Genomic DNA, 15,006 nt, shown 5'->3' with positions numbered 1-15,006 from the left:
TATTAAATTAATTCAATTTTGATTGATACAGAATGCCTTGCTTTTGGAATTAACGGAAGAATGGGATCAGTATGAAAAGAAGATAAAGGATGTATACAATTGGATAAAGAAATCGCGTGGAACATTTGAGTCTCCTCAATATCGTAATAGACCGCTACGTGATCAGTTAGTGTATTTGGAAAAGACCTTGGCTGACATCACCACACAGAAAACGAAAATAACAATTTCGTATGAGAAACTTCAAGTAAAGATTTTGTATTACATTTCCATTTTTTTTATATATTTCTTTCTCACTAATACAGGGGTGTGTCATAATGAAAGAAAATATTATTAAAAGGACAACTCTTTTTACTTTATTTACTATAGGTGCATTTCCGTACTGAATTGTCATGTGAGAAAGATTTGAATGATGAATACACAGCTGTAATTCAGAATTTGGATCAACTCTACCAAGATGTCTCGCGACAAATAGGTGATTTGGAGAAGGCCTTACAGCAAATTGATAAATACCAACATGATATCCAAATATTGAAGCAGAAATTGGTGCAAGAAGAACAGTTGCTGAAGACTTTGACACCAGACCATGGTGATGCAACTGACACCATACAGGTAAGGATTTTGATTTATTTTATAACACTGCACATCATTCCACCATTTTACTTATTTTTGCAAAAATTGAAAAAAAAATTCTAGTCTTAAAATACCACACTCTTCTCAATTATATTTGATTTCATCAAACTATCTCTATACATTATGTTGGCGTTCTTACTTCATTTATTCTTTACACATTTATACAATATCAATATTTTAAGAAAATATTAATTTTATCAACACTTTAAGGCAATATAATTTCACATGTACAAAAATTATTGCTTACAAATCAAACAGTTGCGCAATAATTTATTTAGATTCTTCTTCTGTTTTAAACATTCTTGGTTTTGGGAATTAATTATTAATTAGCGTTGATTTCATATTTGGAAAATTTTGTTGATTCGTTATATCTACTTCATATTCATAATTATGATCATTTTATTTTCTTTTGCCCAAAATACACAGTGGCTGCGACTAATAATGTTTATTGAGAGATTTTTTTTTTCTTAACTCGAGAATGAATTAGTCGCTAAAAATTTAGAAGTGTTCTTACGTAATAAAGCTTCTTTTTGAATAGCACAAAGATATCAAAAGACGTGCAAAGATTGATAAGTTTTTGGCAGATTATTAAACCCATTCATTTCAAATTGTTTTTAAGTTTTGTTTTACATCTAACCGTGCCAAATTCATCAGACAAAAGACTGTTTTTCTTTTTTTTTTATTTCTTTTATGTTACTCATTTTCATTTGTTTTAATTTTTTCTCATTAATACTTTCTTCACGTTGACATACATAGTAATTTCTTGTGTGACTTATTAGTTCATGGCGATTGCAAATGATCTACGTGTAGGAAATCTCACACGAAGCACATGTAGTATCCTAAAACAAAAAGAAATCACATTCAATTCGTTGCAAAGCACTCGTAGATATTTTCGTTCAGCATATTTTTAGATAAGAAATTTTTTTGAGATTTTCTCAACATTCCTATATATTTTTCTAGTTGACATTTTCATAAACGACAGTGATTAAGAATCAACCAATTATTAAAAATAAGTAGATGAATAATTTGTATATAATTATTGTTCGGATCTTGCGACTTGAAACTTGATTTACATTTCATGTATATTCGTATCCAATATTAATAGCCATACGTTTATTCAAGAAGTTGATAAATATAAAATAACAGAAGACTTTTCTCATCTTCAAGGTTCCTCCATTATTCAATAATGTATTTTTAGATAGAAATTTGAATCATTTGTAAAATCTTGTAGTATTTACTTTATGACTTGATAGGAATATACAAACATTAAACAATAATCTTTTTAAAACGTCAAATTGAATAAACTTCTTCCACTTACTATTCATCACATTCCATACATTATTTTGGATTCATATTTTAAAAATCATGTAATGAGTTTAATTTGATTTCTTAAAAATTAGGAGTAAGTAATTAAAATTTGGAAAAAAATTGAAAATTAAACAATATTTACATGATTTTACAAAACATTTTATATCTTCTGGGTAATGTTAAAACATTTTTTTATTTTTTTCTTCTATTATATTTAATATCGTCTTTATGATCCTATTCCATCCTTACTATTCCTTCATTCACAAAACCATTTATCACATAAATCTATAAATAAACTCAAAAAAATATATATATATTTTCGTATTTGTGGGTACTGTGCTGTTTCTATTGTCTATACACTTTTGTCAATAAAAACAAAAAAAAAAAATTTAAATAAAATAGTCGTCTCGAGAGAGAATCAAAAATATTCAAGAGAATATCAAAATGAGAAACGATCATATAAAAACTATAATCAAACGCGGTACACCGGACGTTGACTTTTTAAACATTTGAATCTAATCTATTTTTTCATCAATTTTAAAATATTTTGTTCTTTATTTTTTTTTTGTTTAAAGTCATGTTTTATTTTTATTTACTGTTCAAAATTTAATTAAATTTGTTGTTTTTGGACCGAAAAAAAGAAAGTAATATTAATAAAAAAATTCTTTATCGCAGCCACTTATCAGAAATCGATATGAATTTTTTTTATTTTCTAAATCCACCTACTTGTCATACTTTAAATTTATTCTGCTGACACATTATTTTCTTTCATGGGATAAATCAATGCTTGAACATTTTTTTACGTCAAAACTTTTGGTGCTCAAATTCTCCCTCTCTTCTTTAACCCTAATCAAACTTTTTTGGCTCTTATTAAATGCTTTATAATTTCCTCATAATCTACCATCAAAAAGACATTTAAAAACATCATCAAAAACGTTTTTGTTGCTTTTTTGAAAATTAAACAAACATTTCTTGCGTAATTTCAATAACAGGCTCAACGCAATATATTGGCGGCTCTTGTACACCAAATAAATTTATTGACATCAAAACTGGTTGAATTGGATCCCCAAAACCCAGAGCATTACTCTATCGTAAACATAAATCGTGACAATAACACATCACCTATTAACTGGACTTACGCTGATGTTGTAATGGGTCGCATCCGATTTCATCAAGGAAGATCTCCTGTAGGAAACGTATGGGGAATTCCAAATAATAATGTTGCTAAACCCATTGCTGAAGCTTTTGTAGAGCCTAAAATCATTTCTGAAGTGAAGCATGTCAATGAGGCACCTGCTCGTATTCCTGAAAATAATCAAACTAAAATTGATTCTGAGAAGCCTAAAATAAAAGACAAACGAGATCGCAGACATCATCATCAAAAAAGTCAGCCTATTAAAGAAACAAAAACATTTACATCATCTGAAGTTGTTAAAAAGCTTGATCCAATCGCTATTACAGAAAAAATAGCTCCAGAAGAGGCTAAAAAAGATGTTAAAGTTGAGGTTGTAGCTGATAATGTCCATTCAAAAACGACTCCTGTAGTTGATGATGGAGGTAAGACATATGCAGATATCCTTAAAGGATTACGTGCCAGAAGTGGACAAATTGATACAGCAGTTTCATCCATAACAACTACTCAGACGTTAAATAATTCTGAAAAGGTTACAGGAACAATTCCAAAGGTAACACCCTCATCATCACAAGATGTTTTTTGGCAAAAACAAGAGACAATTACGGTTCAACAACCAACTAGTCACAAGCAAGTGGAAACGAAGAAGAAGCAAAAACGGATTTTCCCTAAACATGCCAATAAAGAACCAAGTGATGGCGCTGATTTATCCACGACAAAAAAAGTTTTTGAAACTCATTCTGAAACCTCAAGCACAAGTAGCGAGGAAATGAAAGATCATCAAGAAAAACCAAAAAGAAAGAATGGAAAGAAGAAGAACGAACGAGACGACGAAAATAAAAACGAAAGTAATTTAGACGCAGATTTAAATAAAAAAGTAAATATGAAACGAGTTATTTTAATCGAACACGAAGCTGTAAATAAAATCCCAATTCAGCAAATTCATTTGTCCTTACCACAAACATATGCGGTAAAAGTTGAAAAAACCCTTGAACAAAATATTCAAGCTGTAACAGTTGAAAATTTTTCGACACAAATTGAGACGGTTAAATTAGATTCACCAGAACTTGGAGAAGAAGTTAAAACTATTGAAGGCGATTGGGAATCAGTTTCAACTGCAACACTTGACACAGTAATTGAACGCTCAATTGATTTTCCTTTAGAAAAAGAAGTAATTTTAACGCAAGAATTATTGTCTGAAAAAATTGAGCCTGAAAAACATTTAGAGAATATTCAGGAATACACTGACACATCAGAAGATGAAATCACGTTACAAGGTAAACTGGAGATTTCATTCGTTGTTGATGAAGATGTTCCTAAAATTGAACATGAAATTTCAACAATTGCTTCAATTACCGGAAAATGTCGAAAACATGATGACAAATTACTTCACGATAATAGCTTTGAAATTATTTATGATACTTCGACGATTGATGAAGCCCTTTCGTTTATAAACAACGAAACTGTTGCCAATAACGAAAATATTGAGAAAGACATAATTGAAGAAGTCATTACCGAATCTTCACAAAATTCGATCATCGAAGATGAATCAATGACCTCTTCAGGTACTAAGACAAATAATGACGTAGAAAAATTAGAAATTTCAGTCAACGAAGAAGTCATCACACCTAAAGAGATATCAATTAATGAAAATACAAAACACAATGTACTTAACGAGGAACAAGAAATACAAGCACCAGAGCAACAAGATATTTCAATTATTACTAAAGAAATATCAGAAACTGTTGAAAGGACAGAAGAAATTTTAAAGGCAACCGATACAGTTGACGAAACAGACTTGATTGAAGGAAATTATGAATGTACTTTAAGTGATGATACTCGAGACAAAATTCGCAATATAACAAGCGTTATTATTCAGAAAATTGAAAGCGCACAGGCACGAGTTGAAGAGTTGCCCGAAGTAATTAGACTTGATGACATCGACACAAAAGAAATACAACAGTCTACTGATCATGGTAATCGCGTTAAACAAATTACTAACGCTATAATTACTAAAATAGAAGGTGCTAAAAGCATTGTAGAAGAAATAACAGACGACTTTGACAAGAAGCAATTAGAAGAAATAAAATCAGGTGATGAATGTGAAGAAGTGCTAAAAAAATCAACGGAAGTTAGTCTGGTAAATTTAGAAAATGTTTTGGAAAAATTACCCGAAGAAACAATATTGGATACATCCGAAGAAAGAAAAAATAGTATCGGAGATGACTGGGATATTATAACTGAAGAGACCGCTGAGCAACTAAGAGCCGAAGTTGAAGATCAAGTAATTTTAGAGCCCCAAAAACCTTATGCATTATCTAATATTAATAATTTGGAGCAGGTAACTAACCAATCCCTAAATGAGCCCGAAATTGGCACATCATTAATAACCGATCAAAATCAAACTAATATGATGCACGCACTAATTAACACATTACCAATTGGAGAGGGTAGAAAAATTGATGAAGCACCAATATTGTTAGATTTAAAATCCAATGATGAGAGCATGAAAAATTTCCTGTTTGAAATCCCCAAATATAATTATCAAGAATATACTGATGTTGAGAAATATGTTTCATTGTGTACGACAGTTAGTCTTCAAAGTGAGGTTTCAAACATTGTTGAACCAATTTCTAACACTATGGAGCCAAATTTAAATACTCAAATTCACTCAATCGAAAATCTAGTCTTTGATTCTACTGAACAAAAAGATTCCAATTTAAATATAACGCACAATAATGAAGAAAAAATAAATTTAGAAGTGCACAAAATTAAAATAGAATCACATAAATCCGAAAACGTGAAAAAAATGCCCGAACCAAAAATAAAAGAGAAGGAATCCGAAAGTGATGACTCAATCGACAACAGTAAATGTGATGATGAGAAAATTAAAATCAACGATGATCAAGAAAAGTATATATATTTACGCACGCTTGTGGATGAATCTGTTCCGTATGACTTGTTAAATTTGAAATTTGTTGAAAATATGTATCATATATCTAACACGAATTCCACACAAAAAGACGAGACTGAAACACAAAAATTGGCATTAGATAACTCTGCTGAACTAAGTGATAATAAATCCAAAGATTCAAAAGAATTTGATGATGGAAGCATTTATTCGTATGAAACAATTGCTTCATACGACACATTGACACTTAGAGATGCCGAGAAAAATTATGAGGAATGTAAGAATATTAGGGCTGAAGTTGAATTAAAAGAAGAAATAAGTAGTCAAGAGATCATAAATGAGTACCCACAATTGCAAGAATTAAAACAACCTACCATTCAAATTAAAAATGAGGAGCAAATAACTGCTACTGAAAAAGATGAAATTGAAACAATTAATGAAAAACAAATATCTAAGGACAATATCATGTCTGCAAATATAATACATTCGAACATACAAGAAACAAAGCATTTACCATATTCAAATGAATTCAATAACTATGATATATTAGCATTGAATGAAATAGAAAATAAATATTATACCTCAATTTCTAAAGACATTCTTAAAGAATCAACTTCTGATAACAATATTGAATGTAAAAAATTACATCAAATTAACATAACAGAAATCGAAAAGGAAGAATCAAATATTTATGACGATAACATTTATTGGAAAACACCATATGACATGTTTGCTTTGGCTGATGCTGAGACCAAATATGTAACAAATCAAATTAAAGATAATGAAATGGCTCAAAAATCCATTGACTCTGTTGAAGAGCTTAAAACAGTTGATATTGAAAAAACAGTAGATTCGGAACCAATTAAACCATCCGTGATCACTGAAATTGAAAAAGAAATCAAAGAACAAGCAGTCCAAGAAATAATTGTTGAAAAGGCTACTGAGCCAGTCCATGAGATTCTTGAAGAGTCAAAACCAGCTGAAAGTAAAGAACAGAAGAATCGGAACCAATTAAACCATCCGAGATCACTGAAATTGAAAAAGAAATCATTGAGCAAGTAGTCGAAGAAATAATCGTTGAGAAGATTGCTGAACCAGTTCAAGAGATTCCTGAAGAGCCTAAATCAGTTGATATTGAAAAGCCAGAAGAATTAGAACCAATTACAAAATCTGAGATCACTGAAATTGAAAAAGAAATCATTGAGCAAGTAATCGAAGAAATAATAGTCGAAAAGATTGCTGAGCCAGTCCAAGAGATTTGTGAAGAGCCAAAACCAGCTGACATTCAAAAGTTAGAAGATTCGGAACCAACTAAACCTTCCGAGATCACTGAAATTGAAAAAGAAATCAAAGAACAAGCAGTCCAAGAAATAATTGTTGAAAAGGCTACTGAGCCAGTCCATGAGATTCTTGAAGAGTCAAAACCAGCTGAAAGTAAAGAAACAGAAGAATCGGAACCAATTAAACCATCCGAGATTAATGAAATTTTAAAAGACATGATTGAACAAGTAGTCGAGGAAATAATCGTCGAAAAGATTGCTGAGCCTGCCAAAGAGATTCCTGAAGAGTCAAAACCAGCTGATATTGAAAAGCCAGAAGAATCAGAACCAATTACAATCTCTGAGATCACTGAAATTGAAAAAGAAATCATTGAGCAAGTAATCGAAGAAATAATAGTCGAAAAGATTGCTGAGCCAGTCCAAGAGATTTGTGAAGAGCCAAAACCAGCTGACATTGAAAAGTTAGAAGAATCGGAACCAATTAAACCAACCGAAATCACTGAAATCGAAAAAGAAATCATTGAGCAAGTAGTCGAAGAAACAATCGTTGAGAAAATTGCTGAACCAGTTCAAGAGATTTGTGAACAGCCAAAACCAGCTGACATTGAAAAGTTAGAAGAACCAATTAAAGAAAAAGAAATTATTGAGCAAGTAGTCGAAGAAATAATCATTGAGAAGATTGCTGAACCAGTTCAAGAGATTCCTGAAGAGTCTAAATCAGTTGATATTGAAAAGCCAGAAGAATCGGAATCAATCAAACCATCCGAGATCACTGAAATTGAAAAAGAAACCATTGAGCAAGTAATCGAAGAAACAATCGTTGAAAAGATTACTGAACCAGTTCAAGAGATTTCTGAAGAGTCAAAACCAGCTGATATTAAAAAGACAGAAGAATCAGAACCAATTAAACCGTCCGAGGTCATTGAAATTGAAAAAGAAACCATTGAACAAGTAGTCGAAGAAATAATCGTTGAAAAGATTGCTGAGCCAGTTCAAGAAATTTGTGAACAGCCAAAACCAGCTGACATTGAAAAGTTAGAAGAATCGGAACCAATTAAACCAACCGAAATCACTGAAATTGAAAAAGAAACCATTGAGCAAGTAATCGAAGAAACAATCGTTGAAAAGATTACTGAACCAGTTCAAGAGATTCCTGAAGAGTCTAAAACAGTTGATATTGAAAAGACAGAAGAATCGGAATCAATCAAACCATCCGAGATCACTGAAATTGAAAAAGAAATCAAAGAACAAGTAGTCGAAGAACTAATCGTTGAAAAGATTGCTGAACCAGTTCAAGAGATTCCTGAAGAGTCTAAAACAGTTGATATTGAAAAGACAGAAGAATCAGAATCAATCAAACCATCCGAGATCACTGAAATTGAAAAAGAAACCATTGAGCAAGTAGTCGAAGAACTAATCGTTGAAAAGATTGCTGAACCAGTTCAAGAGATTCCTGAAGAGTCTAAAACAGTTGATATTGAAAAGACAGAAGAATCGGAATCAATCAAACCATCCGAGATCACTGAAATTGAAAAAGAAACCATTGAGCAAGTAGTCGAAGAACTAATCGTTGAAAAGATTGCTGAACCAGTTCAAGAGATTCCTGAAGAGTCTAAAACAGTTGATATTGAAAAGACAGAAGAATCGGAATCAATCAAACCATCCGAGATCACTGAAATTGAAAAAGAAACCATTGAGCAAGTAGTCGAAGAACTAATCGTTGAAAAGATTGCTGAACCAGTTCAAGAGATTCCTGAAGAGCTTAAATCAGTTGATATTGAAAAGCCAGATGAATCAGAACCAATCAAACCATCCGAGATCACTGAAATTGAAAAAGAAACCATTGAGCAAGTAGTCGAAGAACTAATCGTTGAAAAGATTGCTGAACCAGTTCAAGAGATTCCTGAAGAGCTTAAATCAGTTGATATTGAAAAGACAGAAGAATCGGAATCAATCAAACCATCCGAGATCACTGAAATTGAAAAAGAAACCATTGAGCAAGTAGTCGAAGAACTAATCGTTGAAAAGATTGCTGAACCAGTTCAAGAGATTCCTGAAGAGCTTAAATCAGTTGATATTGAAAAGCCAGATGAATCAGAACCAATCAAACCATCCGAGATCACTGAAATTGAAAAAGAAACCATTGAGCAAGTAGTCGAAGAACTAATCGTTGAAAAGATTGCTGAACCAGTTCAAGAGATTCCTGAAGAGTTTAAATCAGTTGATATTGAAAAGCCAGATGAATCAGAACCAATCAAACCATCCGAGATCACTGAAATTGAAAAAGAAATCATTGAGCAAGTAATCAAAGAACAAAAAGGTGGCAAACCAGAGCAATCTATCAATTTAGAAGTAATACCACAACCAATGTATATAATCGATAGTACACAAGATATAAGTGGCGATGAGCTTGATACTAAGTCAAAAGTTTTTAAGGAGAAAAAGAAAATAAAAAGAAATCGAATTAAAGCATCAAAAAGTGGCGATGACGAATTTCCACCTAGTATTGATTCATTAAGTGTTTTCAAACGCGAGGACGTGAAAACTGAAAATACTTTTAATAGATCGTTTGCAGAAATTCTTGGAAGCGATCGTCCTAAAGTTATTGAAGAGTCAAACCTTTCAAAAGTATCATTGAAGAAGAACAAAAATACTCCAATAATACCATCTGTCAAAGCTGATATCGCTGCTGTTGTTGCACTTGAAAAAAATCACGAGGAAGTTGAAATAGATTTGGGAGGCCAATCTGAATCACATGCAATCCAAAACATCATAAAAGAAATGGACAAAGTATTGGAAAAAGAATTAATTAAAGAGCCTATTGCTTTAAAAGAGAAAAAAATTAAAAAATATAAAAATAACAAAAAAAGAGAAAATGAAAACTACAAATTAGAAGTTGAGAAAGAACCGCAAGAATCTACTAATGAACAACCCATTAAGGCTGATGCAATAAAATATGAAAGTGTTTGGAATCAGAAAAAAACATATGCAGAAGTTTTAACTGGAAACGATGGGAAACCTATTATAAATGATGAAATAAATGGCACTAAACATAAAGCTTCAAAAAGAGAAAATAAACCATCAGAAATTAAAGAAGAGTTTCCCGATCCCAAAATTCCTCATTTTGAGTACATACCTGTTAAATCAACAAATGTAATTAAATTACAATCAAGTATTGTTCAGCCTAATAATTTAAATGTTGAAGAGCAAACCGAATTTAAAAAAGGCTTGGAAAATGTGGATAACCTAACCGATTCTATTCTTGAATCAAATGAAAAAACAACAAAAACGCACATAAAGAAACGTCCAGACAAAAAATCACGTAAGGCCATAAAAGATATAAGTGAATACCTTGAAAAAGAGCAAGAAGTTCTAACAATTGAAAAAGTCATGAAAAAAGACTTGACAGAAGACACATCGAATTTAGAGCGAGAAAATTCCGAAGAGAATAAAATCCAATTAAAAGATGAAAAAGGAAAACCTGATGACTCGGAAAACACAACACAAGAAGATTCTTCAAAGGATAATGAAAAGAAACCAAAAATAAAACATTCCAAAAAGCGAAAATCAAAAAAACAAAAAAGTATTAGTGAATCCAATGGAGAAGAGCATCATGTTTGCATTGTTGATGATATTCAAGATAACTCCTCTGAAATACCATCTACTTCCGATGAAGATAAAGTTAGTTCAGATTTATTTTCAAACAATTTTAATTCAAATATTTTTAAAAATCAATTATATTTTACTTTTCTTAATAATCATTCCAAACAGGAAAAATCAGTCCAAAATATTAATGATACATGTCTATTATTAGATGAAACAGCACATATTCCCAAAACACATTTTATACCCGAAAAATCTTTTAAAAAACCTTTTGATGTTTGTAGTAACTTAGAAATTTTAGACACTGGATCTAAAAAATTAGATTTTGAAAATGATGACATAGAACATACAGAATCTGACGACAAAGAAATAGTTTTAGAGCAATCTGAAACAGTAATTGTTGACTATATAATTAAAGACGATAAAGAGGCATCAGTAAGCCCAATATCAAAAATCTTTAGTAAAATTACTACCAAAATAACGTTGGAAAAACCAAGTAAACAAAATAAAAAAGAAAGTTTAAAATTGGAAGAATATCAAACAGATGATACTTCCAAAATTAAAAAGAAATCAAAGCGAAAACATACAGGATCAAAACAAAAAATTCACGATATTGAAATATCTGAAGATGCAAATAGCAAAGAAAAACGTAATCAACATAAAGGTTCGGACACAAAATTAGCACCCGAAATCTCAACACAAAACGACGAGAAACAAGTTATTGAGTTGGTTGAGGAACCAAAGACCGAAGACAGTCAAAAAATTGTAACTGAAACAGTTGAAGAAGCAACAGAAGACGTCAAAGTTGAAAAAACTATTGAGTTGGTTGAGGAACCAAAGACCGAAGACAGTCAAGAAATTGTAACTGAAACAGTTGAAGAAGCAACAGAAGACGTCACAGTTGAAAAAACTATTGAGTTGGTTGAGGAACCAAAGACCGAAGACAGTCAAGAAATTTTAACTGAAACAGTTGAAGAAGCAACAGAAGACGTCAAAGTTGAAAAAATTATTGAGTTGGTTGAGGAACCAAAGACCGAAGACAGTCAAGAAATTGTAACTGAAACAGTTGAAGAAGCAAAAGAAGAATTAATTGTAGAAAAGACAATTGAGTTGGTTGAGGAACCAAAGACCGAAGACAGTCAAGAAATTTTAACTGAAACAGTTGAAGAAGCAACAGAAGACGTCAAAGTTGAAAAAACTATTGAGTTGGTTGAGGAACCAAAGACCGAAGACAGTCAAGAAATTGTAACTGAAACAGTTGAAGAAGCAACAGAAGACGTCAAAGTTGAAAAAACTATTGAGTTGGTTGAGGAACCAAAGACCGAAGACAGTCAAGAAATTGTAACTGAAACAGTTGAAGAAGCAACAGAAGACGTCAAAGTTGAAAAAACTATTGAGTTGGTTGAGGAACCAAAGACCGAAGACAGTCAAGAAATTGTAACTGAAACAGTTGAAGAAGCAACAGAAGACGTCAAAGTTGAAAAAACTATTGAGTTGGTTGAGGAACCAAAGACCGAAGACAGTCAAGAAATTGTAACTGAAACAGTTGAAGAAGCAACAGAAGACGTCAAAGTTGAAAAAACTATTGAGTTGGTTGAGGAACCAAAGACCGAAGACAGTCAAGAAATTGTAACTGAAACAGTTGAAGAAGCAACAGAAGACGTCAAAGTTGAAAAAACTATTGAGTTGGTTGAGGAACCAAAGACCGAAGACAGTCAAGAAATTGTAACTGAAACAGTTGAAGAAGCAACAGAAGACGTCAAAGTTGAAAAAACTATTGAGTTGGTTGAGGAACCAAAGACCGAAGACAGTCAAGAAATTGTAACTGAAACAGTTGAAGAAGCAACAGAAGACGTCAAAGTTGAAAAAACTATTGAGTTGGTTGAGGAACCAAAGACCGAAGACAGTCAAGAAATTGTAACTGAAACAGTTGAAGAAGCAACAGAAGACGTCAAAGTTGAAAAAACTATTGAGTTGGTTGAGGAACCAAAGACCGAAGACAGTCAAGAAATTGTAACTGAAACAGTTGAAGAAGCAACAGAAGACGTCAAAGTTGAAAAAACTATTGAGTTGGTTGAGGAACCAAAGACCGAAGACAGTCAAGAAATTGTAACTGAAACAGTTGAAGAAGCAACAGAAGACGTCAAAGTTGAAAAAACTATTGAGTTGGTTGAGGAACCAAAGACCGAAGACAGTCAAGAAATTGTAACTGAAACAGTTGAAGAAGCAACAGAAGACGTCAAAGTTGAAAAAACTATTGAGTTGGTTGAGGAACCAAAGACCGAAGACAGTCAAGAAATTGTAACTGAAACAGTTGAAGAAGCAACAGAAGACGTCAAAGTTGAAAAAACTATTGAGTTGGTTGAGGAACCAAAGACCGAAGACAGTCAAGAAATTGTAACTGAAACAGTTGAAGAAGCAACAGAAGACGTCAAAGTTGAAAAAACTATTGAGTTGGTTGAGGAACCAAAGACCGAAGACAGTCAAGAAATTGTAACTGAAACAGTTGAAGAAGCAACAGAAGACGTCAAAGTTGAAAAAACTATTGAGTTGGTTGAGGAACCAAAGACCGAAGACAGTCAAGAAATTGTAACTGAAACAGTTGAAGAAGCAACAGAAGACGTCAAAGTTGAAAAAACTATTGAGTTGGTTGAGGAACCAAAGACCGAAGACAGTCAAGAAATTGTAACTGAAACAGTTGAAGAAGCAACAGAAGACGTCAAAGTTGAAAAAACTATTGAGTTGGTTGAGGAACCAAAGACCGAAGACAGTCAAGAAATTGTAACTGAAACAGTTGAAGAAGCAACAGAAGACGTCAAAGTTGAAAAAACTATTGAGTTGGTTGAGGAACCAAAGACCGAAGACAGTCAAGAAATTGTAACTGAAACAGTTGAAGAAGCAACAGAAGACGTCAAAGTTGAAAAAACTATTGAGTTGGTTGAGGAACCAAAGACCGAAGACAGTCAAGAAATTGTAACTGAAACAGTTGAAGAAGCAACAGAAGACGTCAAAGTTGAAAAAACTATTGAGTTGGTTGAGGAACCAAAGACCGAAGACAGTCAAGAAATTGTAACTGAAACAGTTGAAGAAGCAACAGAAGACGTCAAAGTTGAAAAAACTATTGAGTTGGTTGAGGAACCAAAGACCGAAGACAGTCAAGAAATTGTAACTGAAACAGTTGAAGAAGCAACAGAAGACGTCAAAGTTGAAAAAACTATTGAGTTGGTTGAGGAACCAAAGACCGAAGACAGTCAAGAAATTGTAACTGAAACAGTTGAAGAAGCAACAGAAGACGTCAAAGTTGAAAAAACTATTGAGTTGGTTGAGGAACCAAAGACCGAAGACAGTCAAGAAATTGTAACTGAAACAGTTGAAGAAGCAACAGAAGACGTCAAAGTTGAAAAAACTATTGAGTTGGTTGAGGAACCAAAGACCGAAGACAGTCAAGAAATTGTAACTGAAACAGTTGAAGAAGCAACAGAAGACGTCAAAGTTGAAAAAACTATTGAGTTGGTTGAGGAACCAAAGACCGAAGACAGTCAAGAAATTGTAACTGAAACAGTTGAAGAAGCAACAGAAGACGTCAAAGTTGAAAAAACTATTGAGTTGGTTGAGGAACCAAAGACCGAAGACAGTCAAGAAATTGTAACTGAAACAGTTGAAGAAGCAACAGAAGACGTCAAAGTTGAAAAAACTATTGAGTTGGTTGAGGAACCAAAGACCGAAGACAGTCAAGAAATTGTAACTGAAACAGTTGAAGAAGCAACAGAAGACGTCACAGTTGAAAAAACTATTGAGTTGGTTGAGGAACCAAAGACCGAAGACAGTCAAGAAATTGTAACTGAAACAGTTGAAGAAGCAACAGAAGACGTCAAAGTTGAAAAAACTATTGAGTTGGTTGAGGAACCAAAGACCGAAGACAGTCAAGAAATTGTAACTGAAACAGTTGAAGAAGCAAAAGAAGAATTAATTGTAGAAAAGACAATTGAGTTGGTTGAGGAACCAAAGACCGAAGATAGTCAAGAAAACGCTGAAATTGTAACTGATTCAATTAAAGCACCTAAATTTGAGAATTCGCATCAAATTTTCAATCAAATTGTTGATCCGACAATGATGGAAAAACGCAAAGATAAAAAAGCAAG

At 32.5% G+C, this 15,006-nt stretch overlaps 1 protein-coding gene across 1 annotated transcript in view; it reads left to right on the top strand.

The window, feature by feature from the left end:
- LOC139090688 (uncharacterized) overlaps positions 1-15,006 on the top strand; it is a 78,598-nt gene that overhangs the window by 27,618 nt on the left and 35,974 nt on the right. Inside the window, exons 13-17 of the mRNA XM_070640489.1 lie at positions 32-244; positions 367-609; positions 2,931-6,925; positions 6,973-10,942; positions 11,033-15,001. Of these exons, the coding sequence (XP_070496590.1) occupies positions 32-244; positions 367-609; positions 2,931-6,925; positions 6,973-10,942; positions 11,033-15,001 (12,390 nt within the window). The remainder of the gene's footprint in view (positions 1-31; positions 245-366; positions 610-2,930; positions 6,926-6,972; positions 10,943-11,032; positions 15,002-15,006) is intronic.

The sequence above is a fragment of the Chironomus tepperi genome, unplaced genomic scaffold, assembly GCF_022539635.2.
Source record: "Chironomus tepperi strain 1889 unplaced genomic scaffold, CSIRO-AGI_Ctep_v1 contig_219, whole genome shotgun sequence".
NCBI lineage: Eukaryota > Metazoa > Arthropoda > Insecta > Diptera > Chironomidae > Chironomus > Chironomus tepperi.
This window is presented reverse-complemented; position numbering and strand designations above follow the sequence as displayed.